We start from the raw sequence: 13,057 nt of genomic DNA on the forward strand, positions 1-13,057 counted from the left end.
GTTACCCAGTTTATTTCTATGGCTAAGCAGGAATTCAAATTCTGACTTCCCAGAATGTTACTCACCATTGACAAATAGCTAAATTACACATGAAGTGTCATCATGCACATGTATGCAATGGGAACAGGATAGCCTTCTCCAAATAGGCAGCCTCTAACTGTATAGTACTACAGGTCCCAATGCCTAGTCACCACAATGGGGACAAAAGAAGCAGTAATATAGTTACAGAGAAAAGGCTTATGGAAAGCTGACACTTATGGTTTGTGAAATAGCTCATAGAACTTTCACACTCGTATATTTTTCTCAAAGCAGACATCTACAGTGTTTCAGACTCCAGACTCTTGCATAATCTCCACATTTGTGATGTAATGCCCCTCCTCCCACTTTAATGCTCTCAAGGTTTCATGGTCTCTCCCTAGTTGTGTTTTTTTCATCAGCAAATATGGCAATCTTAAACTCTACCCTTGAGCAACAGTCCTTCTTGTTTCTGAATCAAACCTAATTATTCACATGGGAACTGAAAAGGAAACATAAAACCGCCCTTTGTAGGGCAAGGTGTATATGCTGGAATGTGACAAGTGCGTGAATAGACCTGGGTAGACAAATGAGGACTGTGGAAGTTGTCTTTGAAGTTCATGATGATGAAAGCCTGGGGGAATGCGAGGGAGAGAAAAGATCTTTACCATAACTACGCCCCCAACCTCAGGGAATAAAAGGAGCACAGAGCAAGAGAGAGCCCGTTAACCTTCTCAGCTTCTTAGAACATTGCAGGGACTTTTCTCTGGGGTGCCTAACAAAATGACTACCACCACTTACAGGCAATACACCTCTTCTTCCTCTGCGAAGGGGTCGTCCTTTGGTGGGGGCTCTTCTCGGCCTTCTTCAGTCCATGTTGGTGGAGGATACCAACCTTCCAGCATCCATGGTGGGCTAGGGGGAATTTCTGTTTCTTCTTCCCGCTATGTATCTGGAGTAGGCAGTTCCTTGGGTGGTGGCTATGGGGGTAGCAGCTACTGCAGCAGCTATGGTGGTGGCTTTGGGGGAGGCTTTGGTGGTGGCTTTGGTGGTGGCAGTTTTGTTGCTGGTGGCAGTGATGTCCTCCTGGCTGGGGGTGAGAAGGAAACCATGCAGAACCTGAATGACCGCTTGGCCACCTACCTGGACAAGGTGCGGGCCCTGGAGCATGCCAACACTGAGCTAGAGGTTAAGATCAGGGAATGGTACCAGAAGAGAGGACCTGGTCCACAACGTGACTACAGCTCATACTTCAGGACCATTGAGGATCTGAGAAGCAAGGTAAGAGATGACAACCTCAGTGGGGAGACTTTCAGAAGCTGCTAAGCTTGGAACAGTTAGGTTTGTTTTTTAGCACAACTCCCAGAATCCTTCACCAGCATGGCAACAGAAGGATTTTGGAAGCTGTAATCTAAAGATATATTTTTCATCCTTTGACTGTTACAAGTCCAGAGACAGATCTAAAAGAGAACAATATGGAGGGATAATATATTTTCTTAACAAGATTTATGGCTCACCTAAATCACATAAAAAGAAAAGAATGTATTGCAGTGTTCATCCTGTATTTTGATCTAGAGTATTTCATAAACAGACATTAAACTAACATGCTCTTTCATCATCCCCATATTCCATAAAGATCAAATCATGACTTCAAAGTACCCAGAGTTCAAGAAGAACTCTCTCAGAAAACCACAGAACTCAAATTTATCATAGACATTTATTCTATTTTATGTGGACTTAAATGAAATAACCATATGGGTTTCTGTCCTATGATGGCATAGGTTTGATACAAGCATAGTATTGCTATTGAGAAATGTATGATTACTGGTCTTATACATGGAGTCACCATTCCAATATTGAACACAATTTGGCCCTGGAGCTCAGAAGAATTACTTTTCTGGACTATAGCTCCCCAAATCTTCCAACCAGCATGTATAGTTGCTAGGTTGGCTGGAGGATTTTGGAAGCTGCAGTGTAAAAAAAATAACATCTTCAAGCTTTGGGCCTGTATGGAAATGGAAGCAAACTATGGATATTTTTGGGTCCACTGTTTTTATTTTCCCTCTGGATTCATGGGGCTATCTTCCTTGTGCATTTATGTTTCCAGAACAGGTTGTTACTAATTCTATTATTACTACCAGTATTGCTACTACTACCATAACCATCACCATACTATGAAATGTCTACTTCCACAAACACTACTCATTTTAATGTAACACAGGGATTTTTAAAAAAATAAAACCTCTAGTTTTTCATACTGTAATATCAGTAAAACTGATAAATTCAGTAAAACTGAACAGTGTCCAAAAACCCTTAGATTAAAGTCAATGGCAGGAGAGATGAGAAGATGAAGAGAGAGAGAAGGCAGGGTCAAACTAGGTGAATGTGAGCAAAAGCAGTGAAACTGGCTTTCTTTTGTTTCTTTCTCTTAACAACCAGCCTTCAGAAATATAAGATGATATTTGATTCCGACTGTGAAGCATCATAAAACAAAGGGCAGAATAATACACACATGTGCACTTTAGTAAACATTTTAGGGACTGAACTCAGAAAAGTTATTTTTTGGACTGCAACTCCAAGAATCCCAACTGGGGGGTTCTGGGAGCTGTAATCCAAAAGATAACTGTTCCCAGCACTGGTTAGGAATGCAAATCACTGATCGATGTTTAATCTCATCTGGTTTACTGAAATGCTTTGAGCACATTTGTCTAGCCTTTATCATAGGATTGTTGTGAGATGAGCACTTTCAGCTTAAACAATGCAATGGGAATATTTAGTAAAAAATACTTCTTGAGTCATGAAGCTACTGCAATATGAACTTTTGCTACAAGTACCTTCCTTTGCAGATCAATAAAACATGTATAGTAGACCAAACTGAGAAGAGTGCCACCTTCCATTCAGGGGGCATGAATCCAGATTATGTTATATACTGTGAGAACCATTCTGTAGGCCAGCAGAGGGAATTATATGGGGGTCCTCCAGTTGCCACCAGACTGCAAGACCTAGCAGCTCTATCAGAACACCCTTGGAGAGAAATGTTAGCTGTTGCAATCCATCAATGTCTAGACGACCACATGATTTCCACCTCTGGAGAAGACAAATAACCAAAGAAAACCTCTTGAATGCAGAAACAATATGAAATTCCCCTAACTAGTTTTTCTTGCTCAGTGGGCTTCGAAACTAAGGAGAGCGTAGCTCTTTGGGTATAAAGCTGACACAGCACAGTTAATGATAATCATCAAGGGCACAAGTTCTGGTATATGGCTGGGAGAATTTTGAACCTTCAGATTTTTTGGACCACAAGTCCCATGATCTCTAAACCCTGGCAATGCTGTCTTAGGTTTTCTGGGAACTAAAATAAAACATCTAGAGGACCCGATGTTTCCATTTAATAGAATCACAGAAGTGGAAAGACCACAAGGGCCATCAGGTTCATTTCTTTTGCTAAGAAAAGCCATGGGCTGGCATTTAACAGCAGAGAATTATTGTTGGCTGGGGAATAATATGCATTTCCTCCTTGCTATTAGTCCCCACATCTCTAAAAGCTTTTTGTTAAATGGACCAGAATAAAATGAAATGTCCCACTATTTCTGTGTATAAGAGATAGTCAATTTCTAAATGGCAGGCTTTTTAAGCAGCATCTTAAACAGATGATATAATATTATGGACATTAAATATTACACGTCTATATTTGCCCAGTTCTGTTACCTCTTCTGCATCTTTATCCTTCTTTGGTCAACACTGACAACGAATCAGAGACAAACAAGTAATCTTCTCTTCAGCTTTTAACAGTAGAGTAGTCTTCAGAGATTTTGCTAAAATGAACCAGAAAAACCTGTCATCATCTGCAGATCAAGCTAGCGTTAAAGGTATAAGAAATACAGGAAACAGTCAGCTTGTGCATTATTCCACGACTATAGCACAGGCAGTATGTACAATCCTTTGTAATAATTTTTTATTCATTTTCATCCAATTGGATTATCACTGTCCCTACTTTCTAGAGGAGATGTGAGCAAAGAGCAACCCTCTAGATCAGTGGTCTTCAACCTGTAGTCCTCAGATGTTTTTGGCTTTCAACTCCCAGAAATCCTAACAGCTGGTAAACTGGTTGGGATTTATGGGAGTTGTAGGCCAAAAGCATCTGGGGACCCCAGGTTGAGAACCACTGCTCTAGATGTTCCCAGACTGCTACCTTCCAACATTCTTTACCATTGGCTCTACTGAATAGGACTTCTGGGAGATGGAGTCCAGGAATATCTGAAGGGCTACATTTGCTCAGCTCAGCTCTGCTATTTAGGCAGGTTCAAAAACAGTGATGACTTCAAAGTCATTCCAAAGTCACTATTCATTGACTTGAGACCATATTGAAATTGAGTGGTTGCAGTACAAAAGAGTATTGATTTCCAAGCTCTGTGCTGAAAGAACATCCTGAAATGCAAGACATATTATAACTCTAACAGCAATGAAATCAAAGCCCATTGTGTATGCTCAAAGGAAGCAGCCAAAACCTCAAGTTTAAGCAGATCCCAGCTTACATGCTAAACATAGAAAAGAGAGTAAAAATATATTCAAGCCACCAATTTCTATTTTCCTTCTAGATTCTAGCTGCCTCTGTACAGAATGCTACCATCCTCCTGCAACTTGATAATGCAAAGCTGACTGCTGATGACTTCAGAACCAAGTGAGTTTAGTTTCACTCTCAAATGTATATAATGGACCAAATATATATAATACACCATAAATGGAAATATTATGGCCAATTATGGTTCCAATAGTTGCTATTTCACTTCTTTACCCTCTCTCTTGTGTTTCCAGATATGAAACAGAACATGCCCTTCGTACAAGTGTTGAGGCTGATATCCATGGCTTACGTAAAGTCATGGATGAATTGACTCTGACCAGATCTGACCTAGAAATGCAATTGGAAAATCTAAAGGAGGAACTGGCTTACCTGCACAAGAACCATGAGGAGGTGAGGACATCAAACTGTCTACATCCCATATGGGTGCACACTGTTAAAATTGAGAACATGAGCATGCAACCAGTTTGCAGGTCAAGATGAATGCATCAAGCAATCACTTTCTCTGGTATTATTTATCAAACAAATAGCTTACAAGGCAGATTATTATATGTCAAAATGACCAGTCTTTGAAATATCTTTGAGAACTGAGCCTAACACAGATCTCTAGCATTGGAGTCCTGGCACTTATTTAATACTAAATGAGATCACAAATGTGGGCCTAGTTTTCCCATGTATATTCAACATTTGACATGTTTGCACTTGAGATTCTGTACTTGATTATAAGTTTTCTGGTGTGTGGACCATCTCACTGAAAAGTACTATGTCTAAAAAGGTATTTGTCCACTATTTTTATCACAGCTTTTTCACACTTGTAAGTCACAACAGGATATGATATTTAAGAGTTCAGAATGGACATTGGAATAATTTCTTAGAAACTTACTGGAATAGCTAACATGTTGTTATGTGCCTTCAAATCATTTCTATATCCACATTGAAGAATTATAGCAGTTTAGCACCACATCAATAGCCATTTTTCAATGGAGACACCTTTCCTCCATAATAACTCTTTTGAATGCATTTCTTTTTCTAGGGATAATTTCTCTTACTTCATGTTGTCTCATCCCAGTTCTTAACTATGGGTTGTTTGTAAGTTGGATGTTCATAGCCTAGGGACTGCCTGTACAAAGAAGTTTTCTCTTTTCTCTTTTTGTTATCCTGAAAGCCCCACCATCTAGTGCTAGATCTCAAATTCTAAAAATATAAGAAAATAATTCTAGCCACTTTCTTCACACTACCTGTAATTCTTTATACTTTGCTATGTAAATTAGACATATTCGTGGAGGATGACTTGTCAATAGGTGATAGTTATGAGGGCTATATACTGATCCCAGAATCAACAAATGGATTTGGGGAGCCTGAGGAATGTGAATAGGAGAGTGCTGCATACCTTCCAGCATTTCTTAGATGAAAATTGGGAAGCATCAAATCCATGAAAGAACTTGAGGTCTGAGGATTAGATGTAGAAGCTGAAGGGACAGCAACTATTCTTTTGTCAAATAAACATTCTCCAAAGGATTTTTGGTTTTATTTTTTACTTATCCAAGACTACAAGTCATTCACAATAGGAATTTTATGGTTTCAAAGAAAGAAGAGAAAATTGGAGGCAAAAGGTGTGGGGATCCTCATAGAAGATATATTATGAGAAAAAGGTTGCAATTTTTATGGGTCAGTTTTTCAGAAATCAAAATGATGAACAAAGAAAACAAAAAATTCCAAACAGAAGGTACAGTTACTGAAAACTAGATTACTTTCCTTCCTGTCTCTTTATCACAGGAACTAAAAGTTCTCCGAAGCCAGATGGGTGGAGAAATCACTGTGGAAATGGATGCTGCTCCTGGGGTGGATCTGACCAAAATCCTGGCAGAGATGCGTGAACAGTATGAGCACTTGGCAGAGAAGAACCGGAAAGATGCCGAACAGTGGTTCTTCAGCAAGGTGAGGCTTCCTTGTGATGAATGCACTTTCTGGGAAGAGTGATAGATCTTTTGCTTTATGCCTCATTATGATACCATGTGTTTATTTCTGTACAGACCGAAGAGCTGAACCAAGAAGTTGCCATCAATACGGAGCAATTGCAGAGTGGAAAGTCAGAAGTTATAGAGCTGAGACGTACCCTCCAAGGCTTGGAAATTGAGCTGCAGACACAGCTCAGCATGGTATGGGACTCTGACAGTCTTCCTATTACAGTAAGCCCTCATAGGGCCTAGGAGCACCGGACTTGCATTAAGTGGAAAAATGTGCAATTAGAATGCTATATTCTTTTTTACCCAATAGAACCTCTCTCTAGGAATGGATAGGTCCTCCAGTGCAACTGTATGGTCATCTTCTGTTGGAAGTTGAGCACAAAGGTGCACTGGAGGATCTAAACAGCCTTGAAACTCTATATTGGGAGAATGCTGGGATAAAAATAAAATAAGTAAGTAAATAAATAAATAAATAAATAGAAAGGGCATCTTAATCAAATCCATGAATAATTAAATCTGCAAAAGTTAAACCTGCAAATGTGGAGGGCAAATTTTACTGACTTCTACCACCAAATAAGTAAAAATATAGCATAACATATATCCAGGCACTGGAATTAATTTGCTCATTGTAGAGGGGCACCACAACACAATAAGGGTATTTCTAGGATTTCATTTGGGAATGTACGTCTTCACTTGTCTCATTCTTGAATGTAGGAATATAACATTTCAAAAGATTTCTCTACCCTGGGAAAGAGTACAGGAGTTTTCCATTTTTTCTGTGTTTGGGGAATTTTTGCAAAAATTTCACGAAGTTTTTTGTGTGTGCAAAAACCGGTATTTTATGCAAAAATCATTGCATATTGTACAAACTATTTATTTTGCAGAATCACCCTTGTTTTTTCATATCAAATATCATTGTTGTGAAAAAGATAACATTTCTTTCCTTAAGAAAAATGGTCCTTCCTACTGATGAAGGGCAGGCAGACAGAAAGAAAATACGTGGTCTAGTGCTCTTTTTCTTTAATGGCAATGACATGAGACTTCTGAATCTAACAGATTTGAGACATCACAAGTCAAGCACAGGGATGGGTGATACATTTGTTTCTGTTAAGTATTGACGAGGATCCACAATATTTTTGAGTAAGCAAAACTGACAGATTACTATGCTTCTGTTGTTGAGTGTCTCAAGGTCATTTTCAGTTTATGGTGACCATAAGGCAAATCTATCACAGGGTTTTCTGAAGATCACGCAATGGGTTTCCAATGGCTCAGCTGGAATAAAACCTTAGCCTCCAGCATTCTACTCAAATCCTCAAACCACTACACCACATTGGTTCTCACTTTTGGAGCTGACACTACCAGTACTGGGGGGATCACAGCAGGAAGAGAAAAAGAGAATGAGGATGAGATCCCTCCACCCTTAAAAAAATCCACTAATTTTGATCCCTCCACCTAATTCTTGTTTCCCAGAAATCATCATTGGAAGGTACCCTGGCTGAAACAGAATCCCGCTACGGTCTCCAGCTCAACCAACTCCAGGCCCTGATCACCAGTGTGGAAGAGCAGCTGGCTGAGCTTAGGTGTGACATGGAGCGCCAGAACAGTGAATACAAGATCCTTCTCGATGTCAAGACCCGCTTGGAACAGGAGATTTCCACCTACCGCCGCCTGCTGGAGGGAGAGGAAGCCCAGTACGTAGAGAGCGTTGAATCCTTGGTCCTGAAATGGGTAGTAAGGGAGTAGGTTGAGTTGCAGAAGTCTGTAAAAGAGAAAATCTCTTAGTTCAGAAATAATTAATTAGAAATAGCTAATTCTTTAGAATTATTTTATTTCCCATGAATGATGAAAGTGCAACTATAATACATTGCAAATGTCATCTAGCAAAGGATGCCTTCACTCCTTTTGCAGCATCACCATAATATATTTATGGCATGTGGTAGAGGTCACACGAATTTGAAGGGTATCCTCATGCTGCTGGATAGAAGTCACTCAGATTATTTTGTTAAAAATAAATAAAAGCAGCTATTTTAGTTAATTTTGGTGAATAAGAAAGTAAATTATAGTGATCACTGGGTTTGGGGTGGGTGGAACTGTAAAAGTGAATCACTATTGAAAAATCAAGTTTACACGATTATAAAGATTTGTGTTCTGAAAGATATTTGGGACGATGTTTCTCATTGGAAGTGCCAAGTTCTTGTTCAAGATTGCAATCTCCTAGTCCCATCCGCCCATTCTATTATTTCTGAGCTTTATGAAATGCACTCTGACTATTATTATGTAGGATTTATGAGGTTGGATATCACTTTAACTACCATGTCTCAATGCTATAGTATCCCAGTATTTGTAATGTGGTGAGTTTCCAGAATTCTTTGGAATAGAATGCTAAAATCCATGTAAAATCACAACTCTCATGATCCCTAGCATTCAGCCATGGTGGTAGTGTCAAACTACCTTAATGCACCCTAAGTTGATGTAATTAGATTGTAATCGGAGCGTTCTTATCAGCAACTCTCCCTTTTGGTTGGCACTTCTGCTTCATTGCAATTCAGGATAATAGCTCATGCTTCTCTAACTCTCTGTCCTGTTTTTCTCTTCATACAGCATTTCCTCTCAGTATTCTTCAGGTAAGGAACATTTACAGCTTGTCATGATATTTCACAACTTGCCATTCAAGTTCATGCATAAGCCAAGATTGAAATGTTTAGACATGCAAGATATAGATAAAATGAGAATATAGTTGTTAACATCTTGTTAAGAGCCAGGCATATTATCCCTCAAGATGATAGCAGCTAATACAGTAAGGTCATATAGTTTATTAAACCACTGGCCTTAAATGGATGGGTGAGAGAATAGTTAACAAAAAGGTTTCACTCATTATAACCTACAGTGAGTTACACTAGTGCCATTGTTTTCTCTGTGGAGAAGAAAAGTAGTGGGAAGAAGTTGAAAAAGAGAAGGTCTGAGAAGGAGAACACTTGCTCGTGTTTGGACAAAGAGAGAGAGGTGGAAGACATCTACAGTACTGCTGCTGTGGAAAACAGCAAATGAAAAAGAGATATTGGAAAAGTTGCTTTTAAGATGACAACTTCCCATATCCCCCAGTGGAAGTGGCCATTGGCAATGACGGCTGGAGGATTTGAGGACCTGTAAAGCTGTAGCTCTCCCAAAAGCTCTCCCATTTCCAAACACTGATAGTAGGTGTCATTTAAGATGGACACTGCACACTACTGTTAGGCAAAGTGAGAAAAGGAGAAAGATCAGCAGGCTTCTGGAGGAATTCAACAGACTGTCCAGTTGACTACTTGGACTAGCCATCTTTTCTCCTGCCTTATATTGGTTTGCATTTGTTCTAAGTTTGAGGTTATGTACCCAGTGTAGTAGTAGTAGTAGTAGTAGTAGTAATTTTTATTACTCTCCTCTCCTTTCAGCTATACATTCACGTGTGAAAACATAGTTAAAATGCATCAATAAAAGTATATATTGAAACATGCACATATTAAAATACAAGAGACATAAGTTAAAACATAATAAACATAGAATGTGATTTAAATGTTGTAGTCAAAACTGAAAGAGCTAGATCTTAAGTTGTGTCTTAAATTTTGACAGCTCATTGAGCTTTTAGAGATCTTTTGGCAGGTCATTACATAGTCTTGGGATGGCTGCTGAAACAGTCCTATGGTTGATGGTTGCCAGTTGGATTCTAACTGGCTGGAGTAGCATCCCAGAGGACCTCAGGATTGTATGGGAGAAGGCAATTTTGTAGGTAACCTAGACCCTAACAACTTATGGAATTCTCCAAAAGTTTGAGTTTCCCCAAAAATAATCTTTCCAGACTTTTCCAAAAAAGATAGTAACAGGTTGGGTGTGGTTGCATCACTTTTTTGTCTTGCTTTTCCGGAAATAACGTTCCCCTTTCCTCCTTTCTTCTGCTTTAGGACCAACAACCACTCGCCAAGTTCGTACAATTGTGGAGGAGGTCCAAGATGGAAAAGTGATTTCATCTCGTGAACAGGTCCATGTTTCTGGGCGTTAAGCTGGCGCCTGGGACAAGTCAGCTTTGATGTTGCCCTAGCAATATATTTTCTGCTCTGCTCCCTACCACCCATAACCTGAGCTCTCTATGGCTACATCCACAAGGCGCTAATAAAGCTTTTTGCATCTCATTCAAGGGTACACTGAGGTTTTGTTTTCGTGCCTTTATCTGTATGAATAGCTACACTACCATTACCCCATCATCTTTAGCCATAATCTCTGCACTATAACAACAACAACAACAACAACAACAATCTTTATTTATATCCCCCCCCCTCTCCCCGAAGAGACTCACGGCAGCTAGCAACAAGCACTATAGAATGAATGCAGTTTGACACCACTTTGACTACCATGGTTCAATGCTATGGAATCTTAGGATTTGTAGTTTGGTCAAAGATGATCGAACTGCATTCATTTCACAGTGTAGATACTCCCTGTATATGTGTGTGTGTGTGTGTGTGTCTCCCCCTTCCCCAAAGGACTGAATGGTCACTCCATTTTGGGGAGGAAGTAATGATTAACTTGCTAACCAGACAAAATTTGTCACAACTATTCGATTACACAAGGCAAAAGATCCAATGATATTTCATCATGTGTGACAAAAGCTTTCCTTTTTTAAAGCTCTTAATACAAAAATATCTAATATCAAGAGCAGCCTGGGAAAAAGCAGGTGCTTTGAAATCAAACTCCCTCAACTATGTGCTGGCTTTTCACAAATAATTTCCAGAGACATAACATTACTCCATTCTGAAACACCAGTTAAAGTTTAAGTACTTATTAAACAAACTACGCAGTGACAATGAGGAAGTCTCAGGGTCTTTTTGCAAGTATAGAAAAGCAGTTAATATTCTTGTGTAAGTAACAAGCACAATATAGACCAGAATTACTTCAGTGTCACACAGAGCTGCTCTGTGGCAACTATTTTATTCCCTATATTACATTTTCTATATTATCCCTTATGTTACAGTCTATGTACTCTGTCATTCAAAGGTAACTCAGGGCCCTTCCACACAAACATATAACCCAGAATATCAAGGCAAAAAATCCCCAATATCTGCTCTGAACTGGGTCATCTGAGTCCACACTGCCATATATTCCAGTTCAAGGCAGATAATTTGGGATTTTATTCAGCTGTGTGAAAGGGTCTGAAGAAATACAATATATTCCAACAACTGTGCCAGGTTCCCTGCAGTAACAGTCAGATTAAACGCCTGCTTGTACAGACTTGGTTCAGGGGTTTAATGAAATCAATTACACAGTATGTTCACAATGTGCTCAAAAAACAGCCTAAGGCTTCCCTTTTAAAGAAAATAATTACTCTAACCTTGGTTCCAGTTAATTGGAATGAGTATCTGCAAATTCTGAGTACAATCGGATCTCAGTACCCAAAGATTCTGTATCCACGGATTCAACTAATCACAGTTTACACATTTTTAAAGCAAAAAACAAACAAACAAACCTTAATTTTGCCATTTAATTGAAGAAACGCCACTTTGCTATGCTTTTGTATATAATGGGACTTGAGCATCTATGGATTTTGGTATTCATGGGGGGTCTTGGAACCAAATCCCAGTAAGGTCCTATTTTGTCAAAGCAAACATTTGATTTATGAGATTGAAAGCATACATGATTTGTTCTCCTCGCTCTTATTTTACATTCATAATAACCTTATAAGGTTGTTGCTGCATGTGCCTTCAGATTCTAACGTCGTGAGAGTCTTAGAAATTATTCCATAATGATTCTCAGTTGGGATCTCCCAGAGAGTGATAATGGAAGACGAAGGTTTTGCTCCATTTGTTTATTTAGCATTACACTCTGCTAAACACTCAGTCATTTGTCTCCATTGATTCTTCACTCAAGGATCCAACTATCCATGGCTTGAAAATAATGCCCCCACTCCTATATAGAAAGCAAACCTTGATTTTGCCACTTGATATAAGGGATATGGTAAGGGTGGGTGGGATGGGGGGTTTAAAGGGGTAATTAATTAAGATATATGGTAAATGGAATCACAATTGGAACCTGTATCCCAGCCATAAAGTTTGTAATCAGTTTTTTTGTTATCTTTTAGATGGCAAAGGCTTGCAGTGTATTGTTTTGTTATCTGTATGAAGAAATAATAAAAAAATTTTAAAAAGCCCCCCCCCCCCCAACAAAACCTTGATATAAGGGATATAATTCTACTACACCATTGTATATAATGGAACTTGATGCACTGATATTTATATCCATGGGAGGGTTCTGGAGCCAAATTCCAGTAGATATTAAGGGCCCAATGTATCATTGTGAAGGCTCTCACTACAGTTTATGTCTCAATATTTGCAAAAGATCAGACAGATGCTACTCTCTGGTTGACAGTCTAAAAAGGCAACATGGAAAAGAGAGTGATAAGGGAAAAGGAAATCAAGATAACTCAGGTACACAAGTTCAACACAATATGCAAAAAGCTGTTGATGTTTTAATT

The 13,057-nt window shown here is 39.1% G+C and overlaps 1 protein-coding gene across 1 annotated transcript; it reads left to right on the top strand.

The window, feature by feature from the left end:
* The first annotated feature begins 738 nt into the window (after positions 1 to 738).
* Positions 739 to 10,724, top strand: LOC100564396 (keratin, type I cytoskeletal 14). Its single transcript, XM_003222466.4, has 8 exons — positions 739 to 1,296; positions 4,614 to 4,696; positions 4,831 to 4,987; positions 6,371 to 6,532; positions 6,628 to 6,753; positions 8,032 to 8,252; positions 9,163 to 9,185; positions 10,497 to 10,724. Exons 1-8 carry the CDS (start codon positions 799 to 801, stop codon positions 10,592 to 10,594), a joined length of 1,368 nt encoding a protein of 455 aa, XP_003222514.1. The 5' UTR covers positions 739 to 798; the 3' UTR covers positions 10,595 to 10,724.
* Positions 10,725 to 13,057: the final 2,333 nt, after the last annotated feature.

Source organism: Anolis carolinensis, chromosome 6, assembly GCF_035594765.1.
Source record: "Anolis carolinensis isolate JA03-04 chromosome 6, rAnoCar3.1.pri, whole genome shotgun sequence".
Classification (NCBI taxonomy): Eukaryota; Metazoa; Chordata; class Lepidosauria; order Squamata; family Dactyloidae; genus Anolis; species Anolis carolinensis.

Excerpts from the sequence above, each read along its gene's own strand:
- LOC100564396 (XM_003222466.4), top strand. The coding sequence starts at position 799 with ATGACTACCACCACTTACAGGCAATACACCTCTTCTTCCTCTGCGAAG. Across the intron at positions 4,697-4,830 it reads GCTGATGACTTCAGAACCAA|ATATGAAACAGAACATGCCC; the intron begins GTGAGTTTAGTT and ends TTGTGTTTCCAG. Across the intron at positions 6,533-6,627 it reads AACAGTGGTTCTTCAGCAAG|ACCGAAGAGCTGAACCAAGA; the intron begins GTGAGGCTTCCT and ends ATTTCTGTACAG.